The following is a 20,924-nucleotide window of genomic DNA, read 5'->3' as shown; positions in this document are numbered from 1 at the left end:
CACCTCAGCCTTGAGATGGACCCGTGGGATCATCTCTCTTTGGGAAAAGGGAGGCTAACATCTTCGCCCAGAACAGTACCAAACCTATGAGAAGTCCCTGACTCACAGCTGCTTAGTGAAGACCGGCAGAAGGAGGGGAGGCTGGTGGCCTAACTGGGGTCTTTAACCCACACCCCCTCATCCATGAGTAGAGAGAATCTTCCTTTGTTCCCTTCATTCCAGAAAAGGAAAACAAAGTTGCCAACTTGGTACTATTAGACCTTTCACACCCCACCCATGCCCCTTGTCTAACTCTGGTCTGAAAGGTGGTGTAGAGAAGCTACAGTGACCAAGAGTTGCTTGGAAACAAAATTAATAAAGTAGTATTAGATTATAACTCAAAGCATAAAATAAATACCCACCGGTCCATACTGATATAAATGAATAAATAAAAAATGAGGGAGAATAGGCCAATGCCCCATGCATAAGAATTCCAAATAATCTATGTGAATATTCTTCCCTTAAGGAGGTAGAATACATGTAACTTGTCCTATGTGTGGACTGCACACAATGACTTCCTTCCAAAGAGGAGAGTACAGAAAGGGAGAAGGGTAACTTCACAGTGGAGAAACCTGGCAAACCCCCACCTCAGCCAGGTGATCAAGGCCAGCATCAACCCTTGACAGGATGCGATGAGAATAACACCTTACCTCTGTGGTCTTCCTCTTAAAACATATAACCCCAGTCTAATCATGAAAAAACAGCAGATAAATTCCAGTAGAGGGGCACCCTGTAACATGTCCAAGCCGCACTCTTCAAAGCTGGCAGGGTCATAAAACAAGAGAAGTCTGAGACAAAGCCACGGCCTGGAAGAGCCTAAAGGGACATGATGAGACATGATGCCTGGGTGTAGTGGGGGATCCTGGACCAGAGACAGGACAGCAGGAGAAAACTGAGTAAATCTGAATAGAATATGGAGTTCAGTTAGTAATAATATATCAACACTGGTTCTTTAACTGTGACAAAGCTACCATACGTAATAAGAGGGGAAACTGGGTGTGGGGTATTATGGAAACTCCCTGTAATATCTCTGTAATAATTCTGTAAATATAAAACTGTCTAAAAAGAAAAAGGTTATTTTTTTTTAAAAAGGGAGAGAGCCCTGGCTGATATGATTTAGTGGACTGAATCTGGCATGTGAACTGAATGGTTGTGGGTTCAATTCCCAGTCAGGGGACATGCCTGGGTTGCGGGTTTGGTCCCCAGTTGGGGGTGCGAGAAAGGCAACCGATCGCCATTTCTCTTGCACATCATGTTTCCCCCCCTCTCTAAAAACAAATAAATAAATAATAAAAATAAAGAGAGAGGGAGAGAGAGAAAATGAGTAGCTTGGCTCTGTGTGGTCGAAGCACCACTGACAGGGTGAACAGGACAAGGAGCAGCAAGGATGGAAAAGAGAGGGAAGCAGGCAAAGCAGGCAGCAGCTTTATTTCAGAACAAGGTATCATAGCCACGCCCCTGCCCCCGTACCTGTGAACCTTGGACACAGGTAAGCTGGACAGCTACAGGCCTCAAGGGACAAAGCAGAGGGAAGTCTGAGAGTGTTCCTTCCCTGTCCACAGGAACAGATCGCCACTGCTGTGGTGTGGCTCCTCTCAGCTCCTCAGCTGTACAGGGACTAGGGTGTAAAAGGACGAGGTCCAATGTCTTCAGAAGTCAGGATGAGGTGGGAGAGCAACACAACTTCGTGGCTGGCAGGAGAACGATGCGCCCCAGGGCTTGGAAGACGGGAGGGTAGGAGAGCCAGTCTTGTGCTGGGTTCTGGTATGTCAAAGAAGACCCAAAGTGACGGCAGTGCAGGTTCCTGAGACGCAGCTATTCTCGGGAACCCAGGCGGAAGCAACCACAGAAGTCCTGAGCTTTGCCTAGTCTCCGATCGTGCTGGTCTTCCTGCGCCTTGGGCACGATCAGACACAATCAGAGCCTTGCCTGCTCACGGTGGGTGCCCTGCCTTGGAGCAGTCCCAACTGTTGCTCCCACAGAAGAAGTCCTCAGGGAGCTCACTCAGGAGCCCATCCAGGTCATCTGCAGGGGGTATGGAGAGGGTGGGCAGACTGAGGGACAACATCAGGGCTGCATGTGACTCCAGTTCAAGGCTCCTGCCTTTTAGGAGGGTCTGGACCATGCAGCACAGTCAGGAGGCGGCTCTTCCTGGGCAGCAGTACCTGCGCCAATAGGCCTGACCTCTGTCTTCCCTCTGTTCCCCACATAATCACACATGACAAGAGGCAGGGGCAAAATGCCAGGCCATTCTGCTGAGCAAGAGGCTTCCCTTAGGCATCAGTGGTTCCTCTCTTTCCTTCCACAGGCACACTGCCTGAGCAGAAAGGCTTCAGAGGTCCCCTGGTGCAACCCTCTCATGGGACAGAGGGAGAAACAGGGCTGGGGAAAGCCATTAGATGCATTCAGAATCACAGTCCATTAATCTGACTTCTCATCTGAAGAGGGGGAGACATCATCCCTTCCCCCGAAGTGCCTCTGTAGGCATAGGGAATAAAAGTAGCTCTTCCTGACTGGTCCGCAGGTGGGGTCTTATGTCTGAGAATTTGGAAACTGAGCTGACCTCAGTAATCCCTGTTGCTCCAACAACAGCACCTAACACTAAGTGCTTACTCTGTGCCAGGCACAGGGCCACACACGTCACACTCATCACTTCGTTTATGTCATTTATGTCTCACAGTACCCCTCATAAGGCATCTCGTGGTAGATCCTGTTATAATCCTCACTTTACCTGAAAGAACAGGGTTTAAAGGGTCAAACCACTTGCTCGGGTGAGCATACGTAGGCTCCATACAATGCTGCAGCCACAGCTTCTAATAGAAAACTCTTGCTTAATGGGTGGGATCAGGCAGCCATAGGAGTAAGTTAGACTGGAACTACACCTGCAGAGCTGAGCTCCCAGTCTGGCACAGAGCACTCGATAAACATTGCTGCTAGGAGGACAGAAGTCAGTTTGAGGGCTCTCAGAATTTAATTAAGGTGATCAGCACTGTTCTCAGAATTTGATTATAACGGAACAGTTGCCCCTCACTAGCTACATTATGACTATTTGGAGAAACACTGTGTTAAATGAAGGGAAACGAGCAGTTGGGAAACTGGGAATCAGTAAGAATTAGCATTGTATCTCCAAGCCTTGTCCAGCTACCACTAGCAGAAGATGTGACTCCAGCTGCAATATTCTATGTGCAACTCTCCTCACTCTTACCATGGTCACCAGCAACCTTCTGAAGATGGTTTGGCTGGCCTGTCATCAAGCTTACTTACAAGGTGAGAGTGCAAGTTTCCAGACAAGCTTCCAGCATCAGGGATACTTTTTCATAGGATATAAATAAATGGGCTTTGTGGTTTATCAACTGGTCTACTGTGAATCTGGTTAGTGTGGAGATACCTACCCATAATCCCTTGAAGTTTGGGGCCAGACAGGGTTGAATTTATGAAGTCAAAAAGCTAAGGACTAGCCCTGGCTGGTGTGGCTCAGTGTATTGAGCGCCGGCCTGTGAACCAAAGGGTTGTGGGTTTGATTCCCAGTCAGGGCACATGCCTGGGTTGCGGGCCAGGTCCCTAGTTGGAGGGCGTGAGAAAGACAACCACACATTGATGTTTCTCTCCTTTCTTTCTCCCTCCCATTCCCTCTCTCTAAAAAAATAAATAAAAATCTTTATTTTAAAAAAAAAAAAAAAAGCTAAGGACCAGACATGGACTGTGCTGGCTTCACCTGGGTGATGCTGCCTCCTGAGGATCAAGCTGGTCTTGCCCTAAGACAGCTGTGTTTGGACCTCTCATATCTGTATCCTGGCCGCACCCTAACCACATGGATGGGTGACTTCTCAACACTGCCTAGAAGGCCCCTGAGCTTAGTCAGGATGGGAAAATCTGCCTCTGTGATCTGGCCATCAGCCCACAGAAGACCCAAGGGGTGGCACAGGGATGGTGTCAGTACACCTCCGTGTGGCTAACAGTATATGGCCTGGAGATGGGGTAGACCAGTGGGTCACACTGTTTGCTTTACGTGGCCCCTATCACACTGTTAATAGTTTGTGGCCTGCAGGTCACCAGAGAAGCCACCACATCTGATTTCTGTAAGATTCCATAAGATCCAAGGATTCACGGGAGGAACAAGATGCAGCCCCAGAAGAATCTGGCTGAGCAATTCAAGACGAAATAGAAGAATTTCTTTTGCTCCTGAATAGGCTGAAAGCCTTACCTGCTTCTGGGAGTTCTTCTTCGGGGGCTGTGCCTGCCTCTGGGTTCTGTGCTGATCTGATATCTTTCCCAGGCTCTGCAGTCTCATGCTGGAGGCTGCCATGGAAGCTACCTGGATCCTGGGGACAGCAGATCTGGTTACCAATGCCTGTGCCCCTGAAAGCCTTCTGGACAGTACTATCTCCACCCGGACAATCTCAAGGGAATAGATGGGTGTTCAGGAAAAAGGACAGAGGAGTGTGACAGGGGCAGTTACCTAGGCCCATGCTGCAGGGAGGGAGCTGAAACACCAGACATCCAAAACAGCAGATAATTAAAAACACAAAACAGAAACAAAAAACCTTTTTGGCTGGTCTTTTTTCTAATTCTCCTTTTATCTGACGTTTTAGGGAATCTATATAACTGGAGCAGAGTAAAGGGGCCATTCAGAAATATGTTGAGGCGTTAGCCTGGGATTAAGAATTATCCGTTGCCTAGGCCAGGTAGCTCAGTTGGTTAGAGCACCATCCTGGTATGCCAAGGTTGCAGGTTTGATTTCCAGTCAGGGCACATACAAGAATTAACCAGTGAATGCATCAATGAGCAACAAATTGATGTTTCTCTCTCTCTCTCTCTCTCCCTTCTTCTCTCTAAATCAATTAAAAACAAACAAACAAAAAAACCAATTAGCATCAATAATCCCCAAACTTGCTAATATATAGACAGGTAATTAAAATTAGTAACTAAACCATTAAACATGGTTAGCTCTGGGGAATGGGAGTAGAGAGGTTAAGTTTCATGTTTTGCTTTATTCTGTACCATTTCAATTTTTTTCAATAAGTATGGATGAGTTGAAATTTAAAAGAAAAATAAGGATGATTTTTTTGAAGTGGAGTGCTTTTGAAAGAATGTGGAAGGCTAAGTAGAAAGATGAGGAAAATGGAAGTAGCAAGTTAGAGCTAACAGTGTAACTTGATTAGAAGTCATTGATTCTAACCCACTTATTTTATAGAGGAAGCAACAGTAGGGGAGGGGACAGGACTTGCCAAGGTCACATTACAAATTACTAGCAGAGTGAAGATATGACCCAGGTCTCCCAACCCCAGGTAATGACACCAGCCCTGGATCCCAGAAAGGGTGGGGGTGGCCACAGAGGAGATGCTGTCTGCCACGTCAAGACGAGGCTCTGCATTCTCGCTCCGGAGTGGAGCTGCCTGGAAGCCCAGTCTCCATCAATTCCCAAAGGGGGTGTCCCCACCTGAGTTCTGTGTGGGTATCCCCTCACTTAGCAGGGGGAAGACCAGAGCAAGTGCTGGCTCACCTGATAGGCCATTTGTAGCTCACTGTTCTCTGCACTGCCACCTACTGTAGATCTGACCCTCAGCCACTTACTGAGGGCCACTGCCCCTGATGGACCCTCACCTGGTTAGTTCTCAAGTGACTCCTGTCCTTTCCATGATCAAGTCTGCCACTGGACTCTCAGGGATCACTAAGAAGCCAGCTGTTCCTCTATTACTGTGCCATCTGGCAGGCAGCTGGACTAGGAATATGGGGAGATGGCCTTGTCTCCAAAGGTGTCTCTTCAGATGAGGGTGGAGAAGGGGAAGAAAGCATAAGACCCAGGCAGAAAGTGGCACTACTAGTTCCCACTCCATCCTGCTCCTCTTACCTTGGGGAAGGGCTGAGATGGCTTGAGGACATTCCCATCCCCAGAATCTGGGCTGTAAATATGGACCAGGTTGTTGGGCGTCACGTTGAGGTAATGGTTTCGGAGCGAAGGAGAAAACACTCCAATCTGGAGTCAAGGAAGGGGAAAATCAGTGTTGCTGCTAAATAGCCACCTGGTCCCTACCTGTTTCTCCCTTGGTGGCCTCTGCACCAGGGTCACACAACTCGCTCCTGCTTCAGCCCTGGTGTCTGAGTAGAACCACTTACCACAACACCCTCCCGCCCACACAGCACAACCCCCCGTCCCATCCACCTCCACAGAATGGGTTCAGGCCTTTACTCAGCTCCAGTAAGCCAGGGGCCAGCACCAGCCCAGCCACTCCGTGCCTGGGTGCTGGGAGGGAAGAGAGCCACACACACAGCTCAGGGGCCCCCTCCAGAGTGGAGGGGGTGGAGAGCAGCTCCCCATACCTGCTTAAGCAGCAGCACTGAGCCAGGCTTCAACTCATTCTGGCGTGTCTCAAGCAGCAATCTATGCACCGTGCCCTGCATCTCTCCTGCAAATACCACATGGCCCATCAGTCTCAGGGTCAAAAGCAGCTCAGTGGCGGGTTTGGGCCCTGACTGGGAGGTGGGCTGCTCACTATCTCAATTTTCCCAACTACAAGAGAGGGTCACTCCCCATCTCCTGCCCTCAATGAAGGCCACTTATCAGATACTCCCAGGACCTAACTCCTTACCCGTGGGGTCCTTGAAAACCACACTGGCGTCCATCATGCTCCGAGTCAGGGACTTGATCATCACTGCCATGTTGGGGACCTTGTTCCTGGGAAGCTGCTTCAGGGCTGCCTGGTTGCAAGGAGAGGCATTGGCTGAGCCAGCCATGTCCCAGCAGGAAGTTTCTCAAGTGTTCCAGGGCAAACTGGGAGGTGGTGGGGGCAGGGGCAGAGTACAAGTGTGATGACCTTCCTTTGTGGAGGGTAAAGAGGCAGTTTAAAGGATTCACCTTGTCTTCCTCTGGCAGACCTTCATTTCTCTCTCCCTGCCTCCTTTCTTTAGTGTCTATGTATTTACATAGAGCTCTCTATCACGGCAGACCACGGGCAAGGATACGTTAGCACATGTACTAACGTGTGTCTGCACAGGACTCCTGACCTCTGAGGAACTCAAAAGCTAGCGGTGTGCCTACCCCACCCCACCCAGGGCCTGGATGTGCAGAGACATGCCCATAACACATTCTCTCCTTCTACCTGTGCCCAGTACTGTGGATAGGAGTGGACAGGTAGGTTAGTGGAAGGTACAACCTCAGGGACTTCATGCTCCCATTCAGAAAAAAGCCTGTGGTAAGTGGGAGCAAACAGAAGCCCCATTCCTAAGGTGGAGCAGGGCAGAAGGTTAGTGAAAAGGACAAAAATGGTCTTCCTTCGAGTCTCAGCACCCAGGACCCTTACCTTCCGCAGCACCATGACGATGCTATAAGTACAGAGGAAGCAGGTGGGGTCTCTCTCGTCCAGGCCCAGCGCAGATTTCATAGTCAGCCAGGGCCCGCGCCCAAAATCCTCCTCCACCGATGCTTGGGAACTAGTAACAACCTGGCACCACAGGGGGAGGCCTGCATGAATGGGTCCACCTCGCTATAGACCTCAACCGAGACAGGGTGCAGGGGTGGAAGAGAAAGAGCAAGTTCTCTGTAGCATGGTGGCCATAGTGTTTCCTTTCATTTATCTCCAAGGTCAGAAAATATTGAAATCTTGTTGTATATCACATCATATCACACTTAGCAGCAATAGCAGAGATACTCTTTATTTTGTTTTATTTTAAATCAGATCCTGATTATAATCACATTGAAGCAAAAGGCTGTCCGTGCTTGTTTCTTGTATTAGACTTGAAAAATCTCAGGGCTAGGGAGCCCCCCACATACATTTATAGGCTTGCAGAGTGCCTTAGCCATTTTGAAACCAACCATATTTTATTTGGGATGCCCCTGGCTTTAATTATTAACCTTCTAATATCAAAAGCTGCTTTGATTCAGTTGAGTATTTACTGCTTTGGATCTGAACTAGACTGGTGGGCTATGGCACAGAGAAGAACTGCTACAGAGAATTAGAAGCAACCGTGGGTCTGAGGGCGGGACAGGTCAGCCAGAGTTTCAGGGAGGGGGCTGGGGCTCACTCACTGAAAGGAACCCCCGCCCCCCCCCCTCCCCCCGCAGGCAAGACAAAGGCAGATCCTTCTCAGCTAATTCCCAGAAACCTGAGAGGGGTCCCTGAGATACATTTTCCTAATACTTATTACACTCTTCTCCCGAGAAAAGATGGAATTAGCTGGGCCTTTCTTAGATGGGAAGGAAGCTGGCCCATGGCATTGGTCACCACCCGGTTGGCATCAGAATAGCTTCACTTTATGCCAGTAAAATTGCCACCGCCTCAAACTGCCTTCCCCAAATGCCCTTTGCTGTGTGATCCCAGGGAACAGGCCTCATAGCATCAACGCTGATTCTCAACTCCTAAAACATGCAGGGATGTCCCTCACTCTTAAATGATGCCCAGGAAGTTCACATTTGCACAGAATTAGTTACCTCTGTCCGGAATTTAGCCAGAGCACCGTGAGTCGGAGTGTGGGGCGTGGAAATCATGATCTCCTCCAGATTTTTCCCACTGTGCTACAAGGAGAGAGAGAAGAAGGTGAAAGCAAGCTCAGCAGCTGTTATTTACAAGTGCAGAGTCTCGTCTGGGTTACATAACGAGTTCAGGAAACTATCAGGGACAATTAACACATATTACATCTCTCCTAACAAAGTCTCAGGAGCTTGTTGGCAGTTTAAGAAAAGACCCTTTGGGGATCGTTTTGGGAATGTGAGGAAGCTGGAGCTGGCCCAGGAGCAAAACCCAAGGCTTCCTGAAGTAGGCAATGACCTGAATAGAGAGGCCTGTGATATGCAAAAGGATAGCTTTTGCCAAGCCCCTTCTTAGGGACCTAACCCTTCCCTACAGAGACCCAGCCCAGGAGGAATGCAGATGGCCTTTTTGGATTTCTCTTAAATAGGTAGGGAAGAGCAACTAACAAGTAGAAACTGTTTCAAACACGTTTAAAATACTAGGAAAGGGGTACGTATACCTACCATGATCTGCTGAAATCCAAACTCTCAGCACAGCCCCAGCTTCCCCACGTCAACTCTGCACACCAGTCATAATGAACAGTTCTGTGGCTGAGCATCCTCCTCTGATGCCTCTGTGCCTTTGCACATACTCTTCCCTGGCTTCCCACAAAAATGTCCTCCAACACAGCCCATTTGGAAGTGGTGATTGAGAAGCTTCTGTAACCTAAGGACTACTAAAATGGACACCCAGTGGGACATCCAACCCCCAAAGCAGCAGTCAATGATATATATCTGTGGAGACTGTCATAGAGAAAATGAAATAAAATCCAGGGATCCAATCAGATGCAGAGAATGTGGACACAGAATAATCTACAAGAAAAGGACTAAAAGATTGGTGGTTTTTGATGCTCGATAAAACATGGAATTCAGAAAAATATCTTTGTCTGCATTTGGATTTGCTGTTAATGTTTAGCTTTTGAGTAGTGTACTTATCTTTGTGAATGCAACTATATACATAATGATTTCATTTTAAAAACCATATTGTATTTAGGTATCAATAGTTTATATAAGAAAATTATTTTCTGTTCAATTACATTATTTGTAATTTAATTTTATTGTATGTGTCATCTGGTATGATGAAGGTTAGAAGTGCTTCCCCAAATCACACTCTTAATCAAAACCTGAAATCGTTGGGGCCCTTGTTAAAAATAAAGGTTTATATTATCAACTGAAAAAAAAAACCACGTCCTCCAGAGCCCAGCCTTCCGACACATGCGCCTATTAACCTCCTACTTGTCCACCCAAAACCCACTCAGCAAACCCAAGGAGCCTGGTGCCTCTCAGCACCCAGAAGATGACCTCTACTCACACTGTGCATTTTATGCATAATCGTTTGTTCACGTCTGCTTCTTCCACTAGAAGAAGCTCCAAGTAAACTGCCAAACTTAGCAAATAAGAGTGAATATTCCTGCCTCAGTGCTAGCAAACAGTAGGTACTCAACAAACATATGAAGATTGTGAAGTTAAACACCGCTCATGTGTGGTTTTTCAAATATTCAATTCTTCTTTCCCACTTCTTTTGATCCTTCCACAGATTTGAAGACCCTTCCCCTCTATACTTCCTTCCTTTACTTCCCCAGGGAGTGCTGGACCTCTGCTTCTTGCCTTTGCCCCCTGAACTTCCTGGTTGGCTCTGGCTTCTGCCAGAGAGAAGCTATCACTCACTTGGTGAGGCAGGATCCCTGCTGGGCCTGGGAAGCGGCGTGTTTTGGTTCGGGTGGTGGTGCAGGTGAGCTGCTGGGGTGTCCGGTTGGCAGCAGTGACCAGCTGTACCAGGTGGTTGGTGACTATGGGCGTCTGCAGAGCTGCTTGGGGAACCAGGGAGGAGTGAGAACCTTTGGGGGTGCTGACAGGAGACTCGACAGAAGACATTGGAGCTTGGGGTTGTAAGGGCCCCCGAGGGAGAAATCCAGAGACAGTCCTGGAGAGAGCAGGATAGTTTGAGTTGTGAGGTTGTAGAAAATTAGGTTTGCCACTTAAGTGAGCATTTGGAGATTGGAATGATTGACAGGGCACACGATTTTGAGGGCTACTGCAAACACGTCTGCCAGCAGCTTGCAGAGGCAGGGGTCCTCGAAGTGCGGAACCTTTGGGACAGACTTCCCAGTGGGGTTGCTGAGCAGGAACTGCTGAGGCAGTTGGGACAGGAAGGTTACCCACGGCACCAGGTCTCAAGTGGGGCTGTGGAGTCCTGTGGCAGACAGCAGAATCTGGAGGCTGATCCTGGGCTGACGTGATACCAGTTACGTGGGTGGCAGGCATAGGCCCCTTTTGGCAAGGTCTCCTCAGATCAGCTGCCCGAGCCCTTTTAGCCAATATTAAGTATTCCTGCTGCCTGGTGGGTAGAATTCCTGCGGCCTCACTGTTAACTCCAAGTCCCAGCTCTATGCCAGGCCCTTCCAGCTCCATGCTTGCCAGGACCTTATCAAATTCATCTTGTTCAGGTCCCTCAAAGCCACCAATCACCTGCTGTTCGCTCTCAAAGGTAAGCAGGGGGTGAGAGGCCGAGGACTGGGGTCTTGCTGGCTCTTTGAGCACTTTTGTCAGTGTCACTCTCCTCTGATCGCCCGTCCAGCTGCTGGAAGTTGAGACAGACCGTAGGGGGATTGTTCCTGTGGAAGGTGGACCCCTGATGGCTCTGAGCATGCTGGAGGTAGGAAGGCAGAGTCCCAGAGCTGGTAGGTCCAAAGCCTCTGAAGAAGCAGTGGGGCATGATGGCAGCTGCCCAGAAGACTGTGCCTGAGTAGTCTCTTGTGCTCTGGAAGGGACAGGTCTGAGGCATCCAGCATTCACAGGTCCTGAGCCAGCAAACTGGTTCTCTGCATCCTCCACAGCAGACAAGAAATCCTACAAAGAAGCAGAGATAGTGGGAAGTCAAGAAACACTCTGCTTTTACTGTTTCAGGCATGTGGTGTGTATATATGTGAAGATATACATAAGCAAGAAAGAAGGCATGAAAAACAATGGTGGAGTCTCTCACCATGACCTTTGACTTTGCCCACAAGCCTACCACCAGTCTTCTACCAGAAACATTCCCAGGCTAAGTCTTCAGGTAGCTCCTGTTTCTTTATTCAATCTCGAGTGAGAGTTGGGAGGTGGGGAGTGGGCAGTGGTGCTAGTGGGGGAGCAGCAGGAGAATCAAAGGTACCAGGGCACTAAGGAGTCAAACAAATCACTGAAGGTCACAAGGAGACTAGCTTTTTGATGTCCAGCCTATGAAAGGGATTTGTCCAGCCGATCATGCTGCTTGTCCTCAGCCCACTCCTCACCCCCACCATATACACACACACCCATATCCCACAGTAAGCCAGAGAGGCCTAAGAGGCAGAAGTTAAATATAGCTCTTCAGTCAAGTTAAATTAAGTATGGATTCCATTTGGGAAGCAAGGTGAGACTGACACCTTCAAGAGCAACAGACCTGTTCTGAGGGTGTTTTTGAGTCAGAACTGCTGATTTAACTGACAGAAAGGTCCCCACTTCCCCAACCCCTGCTGCTGCACTGGATTGTCTGAGCTAGAGCAAGGTTTTTCCCCTGCTTTGTGTGTTATCAGGAGAGTAGCATACTCCACCACTACTTTAGGGTGTAGCAATAATAATAATAATAATAATAATAATAACAATAATATCAGAATTACTACAACAATCAAATCCTGATGACCCTGGGGTTGATGAATCCCTTTTCTCAGGAAGAGCTTACTTTCAGACGTGATGTCATCTGACTTGGGAAGAGGGAAAGGGACTGACTGGTTATGGAACAGAGACTTGATCTGTCAAGAGTCCTTCACTCTTAATTTCATTACTAGCCTAGCAGAGGGTCACTTTAACAGTCACCTTTTCAACCTATAAATCATCACACATCTCGAAAGCTGAAAGACAAAGACAAGGACACATTTTCTTGACAAAGCTGGCAGTTTTGTATTATTTGTAAAAAATAAATCAAGTCCCTAAGTGATAACAAAAACATCTAACATTTGAAATCTCACAGGGTGGAAGGTACCAATGTAAACATTTTCCTAGAATTTTCTCTATGAATTCTCGCATTGGCCCTGAGTAGGTACTGCTATCATTCCTGTTTTTTAGATGCAGAAACTAAGGCTCAGAGAGGTTAAGTGACTTCAGAGAACCAGCACTAGAACCTATACATGCCCTTGTCACTCTGTCTTAATGAATGGACTGATTTTTTAGAGAGGTCTGACGAAGGTTGTTTACCCCCTTCAAATCTCATGTTCTAAAAGCCTCAGAGAAGGGGAGTATGGTGCGCAGGCTGCCAGAAGGGCCCCTGATGCAGCATTCACCACCATACTCAGCACAAATTAGGCATTTGGACAAGTTCTAAATGTGATTTTTAAAGCAAAGTGCCAAGAGACAAAAAGTAGGTTTGAATGGCTTGTCATTGATAAAATAGAGCAATTTTATTCTATAAATGTAATTTAGTAGTTTCCATGTATGTTAGAGTCAAGTCAGGGGGCCAAGACCTCATCCTAGCTGTTGGTGTTTTATCTTTTTTTTTTTTAAGTCTCCTTATACCCCCCTCCTCTGCTTTATTCTTAAGTAGGTTAATTTACCTTTTTGGGCTTGACTCACTCAAATGCTACTTCTCTGTGAAAAGGATTTGAGGTGGCAATTTTTGGCCTTCCAGATGAAACTATAGCCTTTGGATCTAAGTGGGAAGGGAGCTATGGCAATCCCTAGTTCAGTGATCATTAGTCTGTGGCTGCACCCAGAGGTTAGAAATACCCCTGCCGTGGTCCAGCCCCAGAAATTATGACTTAATTGGCTTGTGGCAGAGCCTCTACAGGGGGTGATTCTACTGTGCCAGCTTCCAATCTAGTCTAATCACTCATCTTCTGAGGAGAGAGAGAGAGAAGGAAAGAGTATTTGAGGCAAAAGAATGCCTCGCATATTGCGGAAGAGAAAATGGAAGACCAAAGAATGAAGTATAATTTGCCCTGGCTCACGTAGCCAGTTGGTGACCCCAGGCTTCCTGCCATCCAGTAATTGTGTTGTCTCTGGCTCTCCATAAACATCCTTCCTACCTCAAGTATGTCCCCAAGAAGGTGAATCAAATCATCCAGACACAGCTTCCAGGCAAGGGCCCTTATAATTTAAAGGTATGAAAATCAGGGAGCTTGTCTCTCTGGCTTTTTATTTGTTTCTAAGATAGTTAAATAGGTTTACATTTCTCATCATTCCTCAGTGTCTTGCAGACCAAAAACAAGTGCATATCAAGTAAAAGGAGACTGGGGCCGATTGCTTCAAAATGTTCCGGGCCTGGGTGTTTACATCTTAAGACCTCCTTGGTTTGCCAACACTTTCTTACCTCATCTTCAAACTCTTCTTCCACAGCAAACAACTTCTGCAAACTGCATGCCTGAAAGGAAAACAAAGCAATTGAGATTGGAGGAGAAATACCATTCACAAGTACACTCTGTCCTCACTCTGCTTCTTCCCAATTCTAAGGAGACCATAAAGTGTACTGTTTTCGGTTTGTTTGTTTTGTTAGTGCTGGGGGAGAAATAAGAGCTGAGGAAAGATGGAATTTAACTTAAAGAGATTTAGATGGTCTCCAATCCTTTCTCCGTAAAATAATCCAGTCAGGTCCATCTGCACTAATCTTGGAAGAGGAGGGAAGAGGCAAAGGAAAGGCTGCCAAAGGAAGCATGGGTCATTCTTTAGACTCAGCACTGCTTAAATGGGCATAAGGGTTTTGCCACAAAGGTGTGGCCTGAGGAAACTTTGTCAACATAAAACACAACGGTAAATCCAAGCATGCCTAGCACAGTGGCCCTGTTTCTGAAAGCCAAGCCAGTGCTTTCTACCTAATCCCATGCCCGAAGGCGATGGTCCCAGGAAGGCGGGATGCCCCAGTCCACAGTTCCCTCCCAGGCAGCAGGGCTGCAGCGGCCAGCCCTGAGATGTGTACGGAACTCAGAGCCTCGGGTTGTGCCTGACCCCAGATGCTCGAGTAGCAAGACGTACAGTTAGGGATGCCTACCCCCAAGCGTCCAAGGCTCAGAAGGACGGGTTGGGGAGAGAGGGTCGGTCAGGAGGCCCGCCGTTTGAGTGCACCGGGAACAGGAGTTTGCCAAGAAGGTAACAGGAAGGAAAGAAACGGAGGCCCAGAGGGAGGTGGGTGGAGAGAGCTTTCCTAGGGTCTCCGGGGCGTCCATGCCAAGCCCTGACTCGAGCCCAGGTCTCCCGACATCACTGAACTCTCACCCAAACCCTAAACCGGCCCTGTAGCTCGCCTGGGTCAGGGGCTGGAACCTGGAAGGCAGATCCCAGGCCCCAGGACCAAGAGGCCAGGCGGCCCCAGTCGCAGTATTACCATAGCGACGGCGGTGGGCTTCGGCCGGAGGGTTAGCCGGGCAGGCCCCAACTCAAGTGGTCGCCGGGGCCTCAGATTTGGCCGGGCTCTGCGGCGAGGTCGGAAAGGTCCCTGCTACCCGGGCGAGTACCAAGAGGATCGTAGTTCAGCCAAAGGCTGGCTCGGTAGGCCGCATTCGAAGCCGCCGCCACTCCAGCGTCTCCGCCTTCTTAAAGGGGCGGGCCTATTTTATCCCGCCGACACAAAGGCCCTTCATCCGCCAGTCTTCCGCCCCGGCCTTAAAGGGAAACTGATGGGTTCTCGGTCGCCCCCCAGCGGCCGCTCGGGCCGAATGGGCTGATTCTACACGCGTTCCAGTGAAGTCAAGTTTGGCAATTTGTGCTCATACGCCCAATTCTGCCCACCTTCTTCTCTTGTGTTAAGCACACTAGGCATTGAGTACTTGAGCGTGACTCATTCACACCAGAATCCACCCCTTTGGTTTGTCTGTCTGTTCATCTATCACACATCCATCCCTCAATCTTCGTAACACATTTATTAAGGAAAGTGTTTGTAGTCTGACTCTTTTTAGCCTTCATGTTTCAGCTTAGATCTCGGATCTTCCCTGTCATCTATTCTCTCAAGTAACATCCCTCTGTCATCACCATTTCCTTCTCAGCACTTTTCATAATTTGCAGTTGTCATGGTTTACATCTTTATTGTGTGTCTTTCTCACTAGAATATGAGCCCCTTGAAGGAAGGGACCTTATCTGGCTTGTTCAGGTTGGTGTCTCCAGCACTTAGGACAATGCACAAGAGAGTTATTGAATGACACAATGGTTAGTAAGTTTGGACACAGTGCTTGACACTGGGGATAGAGAAGTGAATGACTACTTGTGCCCTGAAGTTCACAAACAAGCCAGGGAGACACAGATCAAAAATAGAGTCCAGGAGACCTGTTTAGAGAGATGAGCAGGGGCCTAGTGACCTGGGAAGGCCAGCTTTTGTCATTAAAGACTGCTGTGGTTAATGACCCTCAGTCCAACCTGTTTCTCTTTTTGCTTGTCACTGCAGAGCCAGTCAGAATGACAGCTAGGGTTGCATAGTTTTGAAGGCTCAAAAGGCAAGAGGAAGGTCACTGATTTGAGTCCTTAACCATCTGATCTGAGCCAGCCCTGAATCTTCCCCAGGGTGGTCTGGCCTGGTTTTACCTCTGGCAGCCTATGGCTTCCATCACAACTTCACATGGATCAGTTTACTTGTCATATGTCAGAAAGGAGGCCAGAATGGCAATGGGAAAGGGAACCTGGACTCCTAACTTTTATACAAGTTACGAATCCCCTCAAGGCCTCTGTGCTTCTGAACTGGGGGACAAAATCCCAATCCTCCCCTTTACAGACCTCTCCTCACAGGAATCCCAGACACAGTTTATCCTGCACCCCTGTGGACAGTGCTGGAAACCCAATTGTAGGGCTCTCTGTGGATCTGACCTCTGTCAGCTCAGGCTGACAGGAGATCACAGAGCCCAAAAGGCCAAGAGGAATAATGATAACTTCTATCCACACCATACACTGCAGCTTCCAATTTTAGCCAATAGCTCATCCTGTAAAGAGTGAGGGGCAGGTATTACCTTACGGATTAGGAAACTAAGGCCCAGAGAGGGAAGGGATTCTCTCAGGATCACATAGTCATTCAGTGGTGGATCTTCTGGTTGGAAATGCTATGCTTCCTCCATCACCTTCCTAAGTTAAATAAACTTGACATCTGTTGCCCCCACCTCCTGTTAGAACCTGGATGGGGGTGGCGGAGTGGCTGTAGCAAATGGAAAATGTGGTCCTGGGATTTTTAGAGTGGGCCTGACAAGCAATAGTATGAAGGTTGTCTTTGATTTTAGAATTGGGAAGGACCCCCATGCTGAAGGATTCTCCCACAAATCAAATGTCTTCTCTTTCTTAGCACTGTAATCTTACAGTAAAGACAAGGAGCAGGTCTCCATGGTGATGGGGCCCAGGACCCCTTCCTCCTCTTAGAAGAGGAATTAGTGGGCTTAACTCCAATAACCAGGCTTTAGGATAATGGGAACTCATAAAAAGGAATGTGTGGCCCTGGCTCGTGTGGCTCAGTTGGTTGGAGCATCTCCCGTAACCAAAAGGTTGCAGGTTCGATTCCTGGTCAGGGCACGTTCCTAGGCTGCGGGTTTGATCCCTGGTCTGGAAACAGATTCATGCAACCCCTGGTCTAGATGCATATGCGTACGGGAGGCAACCAACTGATGCTTCTCTCTTGCTTTGATGTTTCTGTCTCTCTTCTATCTTTCTTTCTCTCTGAAAGCAATGGGGGAAAAAAATGTCCTCAGGTGAGGATAAAAATAAAATAAAATAAAAATAAAAAATAAAAAGGAGCCCTGACTGGTGTAGCTCAGTTGGTTGGGCATTGGCCCAGAAAGCAAAAAGTCACTGGTTCAATTCTGGGTCAACACATATGCCTGGGTTGCAGCCAGGTTCCAGTCACATATCAATGTTTCTCTACCTCTCGTTCTCCTTCCCTTCCCCTCTCTCCAAGAATAAGTAAAAATTTTAAAAAATCTAAATAAATAAATGAGACGGGGTGAGTTCAGGGAAAAGAAGTGGATGCTGGGACTTGGGCAGGAGGACCCACACCAGAAAACACTAAATCCCCAGCTGTGAAGTGGGGTACAAAGTGGAGTGAGTGTAATGAGAGGGTCTCAACAGTACTGTGATTTAACTTAGAATAATAGCACCTGGTACTTCCTGAGCACTTTCTGTGTTCCAGGCAAGATTCTGAGCATTTTACATATGTCAACTTACTTGATCATTGTAACAAGCTTCAAAGCAGGTGCTAGGATCACGTCTGCCTTACAGAGGAGGAAAGGGTCAATGTCTTGCCCAAGCTCACATACCCAGTAGGTGGTGGAACTGAGATGATTAACCAGGCAGTCTGGCTTCAGCATTCACAGGCTTGACCACTATGTTGTTTTGCCTCTTATAATTCCAACAAATTGGGTTCTTAACCTGAGGATTCAAGAAATATAAGTCCCTTGTAATTAAGTGCAAAACATCACGTGCCTATGCACATATGCCTTGTTTTGAGAATTTATGGATTTCATTACATTTTCATGGGTCAGAAGTCTATTGCCTTGCTTTATTTCAAGACCAGAATACACCATACCCCTTCATCCCTCATTTTGTGTAGATGCCTTACTATCTCCTGCCTGGACTATTGCAGTAGCCTCCTACATGGTCTCCCTAACCCAAAGGCTCTCTTCCCTTCTGTTAATTCTTTCTAACATGCATCTCCTTCACTCCCCTATGTCACCCTCAACTACCTTCCCAGTCACTAACAACCTCTCTCCACCCCAGTCATTCTTCAAGCCCTAGTTCACAGGCTGCCTCCTCTAAGAAGCCTTAACTGCCCTGGGCAGATTCAGGTTTCCTGCATTTGAAGCATAGTTTTACAATACCTTAGGTTTCTTATATGTCTTGTCTTCAGGTTTCCTTCAAACCTCCTTGCTGAACTTTGAACCTCTTCAGGGCAACAACTATAGCTCCTCAATTTTTTATTTTCCGATTTTATTTATTTTTAGAGAGAGGGGAAGAGAGAGAGAAAGAGGGGGAGAGAAACATCAGTGTGTGGTTGCCCCTTTCGCACCCCCAACTGGGGACCTGGCCCACAACCCAGGCATGTGCCCTGACTGGGAATCGAACCAGTGGCCCTTTGGTTTGCAGGACGGCACTCAGTCCACTGAACCACACCAACCAGGGCTTTGGCTCTTCACTTTAGTGAAGCAGTACTTGGCACAGGACCTGGCACATTGAAGACACTCAGCAAACATTGGTTGAATCATTTAATGTCATTTGTTAGGAGGGAGTGCAAATGCGTCTTGGCAACTCCATGCTCACTTCTGCAAATACCTGCAGTTGCTACATGAAGAGCCTCACCTTTGTAAGTACAAAGGAGAGCATACCTGGAGTATGTGTGCATGTGTGTGTGCATGTGTGTAAATAGCATTCTTCATTGGCTATGGAGTTAGACAAATCTTGGTTCATATTTGACCCTGCTGCTAACTGTGTGACCTTGACTAAATTACTTTACCTTTCTGAACCTTAGTTATCTCATCTATGGAAACGGAATAATTCATCTTTCTCACAGGATTGCTATGTGATTAAATGAATTAATGCATTGAAATGGCCAACTCCATGGCACTTTGGCAGGGGCTCAACAATGTGGGTTCCTTTTCTCGCTGGTTGAGTTTGCAAACATGTGCTGAGATTTGTTATGGGAACCACATGGCTTGAGTTTGTATCTATTTCAGCATATTTGCAAATGCATTTTGCCCCAATTTGTATTTTTATCATATGAATAGTTATATGCGAGTCAGTGTGCTGATGAACGTGTTTATATGTTTCCCCTGACATTTGCCTTGGTATGGAAAGCGGCATACACTGGTGTGGTTGAACACACACTGAGAACCTTGCGTGGTTTTGTTGGTGGGTGCATGGTGCATGTTGATTGAGTGTGTGAAATGTGTGTGGAATGAAATGTCTGTTGTGTGCTGCATACGAGGGTGGGGAAGGGCTTGTCTGTTGGTGTGACTTTGTGTGTGTGTGAAGCACGGTGGGATAGAACTTTCTGTGTTGATGAAAATATTTTCTGTCTGCACTGTCCAACAGAGCAGCCACTAGTCACATGTGGCTATTGAGCATGGAAATGTGGCTAGTGAGAGCGACTGAAGAACGAAGTTTTAATTGTAATTAATTTGAATGGAAATAGCCACAGTAAACAATAAGACAGAAACCTCAAACTTGTTCTCCAGAGACCAGTGGTGTGCATGCCCCTCCCCCTTAACAGGGAAACCCATCTAACATGTCCTGACCCCAGCAGATAAATGGACCGGCTGGAGCCCTGCCCGCGCATGTATCCTTGTGTATGCGTGTGTGTGTGCACGTGTGAGATGTACAGAGGGGGCCATCCGCCTCCCTCTTCCCCAAGTCCCCAGGCAGACGAGCAGTGAATCAGCCTGACAATGAGGTGAGTCATTCATGAACTGCTCGAGGCCGACCCAGCAGGCGGGAAGCAAACGTCAGCCAGCCAGCCGGCCCTCCCCTCCAAACCCCCAGTGGGATCGCTCAACCCCACGCACTGCAGATGTTGAAGAAACTGACGCTAGCGAATCAAGGCATCAAAGCTCATCTCCTCAGCCCCTCCCTCTGGTTTGCAATCCATTCATCCCCCAGCCCCTTCCTCCCCTTGGGTGGCATGTGAGTCATCTCAAGATCTACACCCCCAGTCCAATCCGCACGGTCCTAAGCATCCCGTCCTCTAAGGCAGGAGTGTGGGGGCAGGGAGGCTGGACCCCTGGTGGGGGGCCACCGGCTTCCTTTGGAAGAGGCTGGATCTCCAGAGCTGGCATCCAGCTTGGCTGGAAGAGCACCAAGACAAACATGGGGGCAGCAGGGAAGGAGTTGCTGAAGCTGCTGTCCGGAGCAGCTGTGGCAGGGGGTGAGGAGGGGATTTGGAGGGGGCAAAAATATTCCTATGTTTTCCAGGGAAGTCCCAGACAGTGTCTCCTCAGTTCCTGACAATCTTGAGAACTTCATAGCTTCTCTCCTCTGTACTCCTTCACCTGTACCCCGCAGCCTGTACTGCACTACTCCCCATCAATCAGCCTTCTACTCTTGGACTGAACTTCACCTGAGGATTCTGACTTAGATAATTGCGTCCCATGGTGGTGTCCCTTACAGGGTCAGAAAATATCACCAAAAGCCTTAAAAATGTGTAAACCCTTTAAAGGATTTATACTAAGAAAATAATTATCAATGTATGCAAAGATTTAGCTACAACAAGGTGCATCACAGCACTATATTAAATGGTGAAAAATTGGAAACAGCCCAAATGCCCATCGAAAGGGGATTGAATAAAGAAACTAGTAAAGCAGCACAATGGAATACTAGGCAAGCCCCGAAAATGACATGCAAGAAGATTTGATGCCATGGGAATTTTTTCACAAAAAATTACATGGTAAGATATTGTGTACAGTGTTATACAGTT

At 47.8% G+C, this 20,924-nt stretch overlaps 1 protein-coding gene and 1 pseudogene across 3 annotated transcripts; one reads left to right on the top strand and one right to left on the bottom strand.

Annotated features, from left to right (window-relative positions):
* Positions 1 to 1,421: 1,421 nt before the first annotated feature.
* HROB (homologous recombination factor with OB-fold) lies at positions 1,422 to 15,026 on the bottom strand. 3 transcript variants are annotated; one of them, XM_090291081.1, is made up of 10 exons: positions 14,877 to 15,026; positions 13,869 to 13,919; positions 10,214 to 11,395; positions 8,468 to 8,551; positions 7,341 to 7,481; positions 6,630 to 6,738; positions 6,361 to 6,446; positions 5,891 to 6,016; positions 4,244 to 4,361; positions 1,422 to 2,064 (listed from the first exon to the last, which is right to left on the bottom strand). In XM_090291081.1, exons 1-10 carry the CDS (start codon positions 14,877 to 14,879, stop codon positions 1,973 to 1,975), a joined length of 1,992 nt encoding a protein of 663 aa, XP_090147207.1. In that variant the 5' UTR covers positions 14,880 to 15,026; the 3' UTR covers positions 1,422 to 1,972. The 3 variants fall into 3 exon arrangements, with proteins under 3 accessions (XP_090147207.1, XP_090147208.1, XP_090147209.1); XM_090291082.1 differs by lacking the exon at positions 7,341 to 7,481; XM_090291083.1 differs by lacking the exons at positions 1,422 to 2,064; positions 6,361 to 6,446 and having other exon boundaries at positions 4,294 to 4,361.
* LOC149998565 (DNA-directed RNA polymerases I, II, and III subunit RPABC4 pseudogene) lies at positions 9,228 to 9,548 on the top strand (annotated as a pseudogene).
* Positions 15,027 to 20,924: the final 5,898 nt, after the last annotated feature.

This window comes from Furipterus horrens, unplaced genomic scaffold, assembly GCF_987537825.1.
Source record: "Furipterus horrens unplaced genomic scaffold, mFurHor1.1.pri manual_scaffold_11, whole genome shotgun sequence".
In the NCBI taxonomy this organism is placed as follows: Eukaryota; Metazoa; Chordata; class Mammalia; order Chiroptera; family Furipteridae; genus Furipterus; species Furipterus horrens.
The sequence above is the reverse complement of the archived record's forward strand: the minus strand, read 5'-3'. Positions and strand labels throughout refer to the sequence as shown.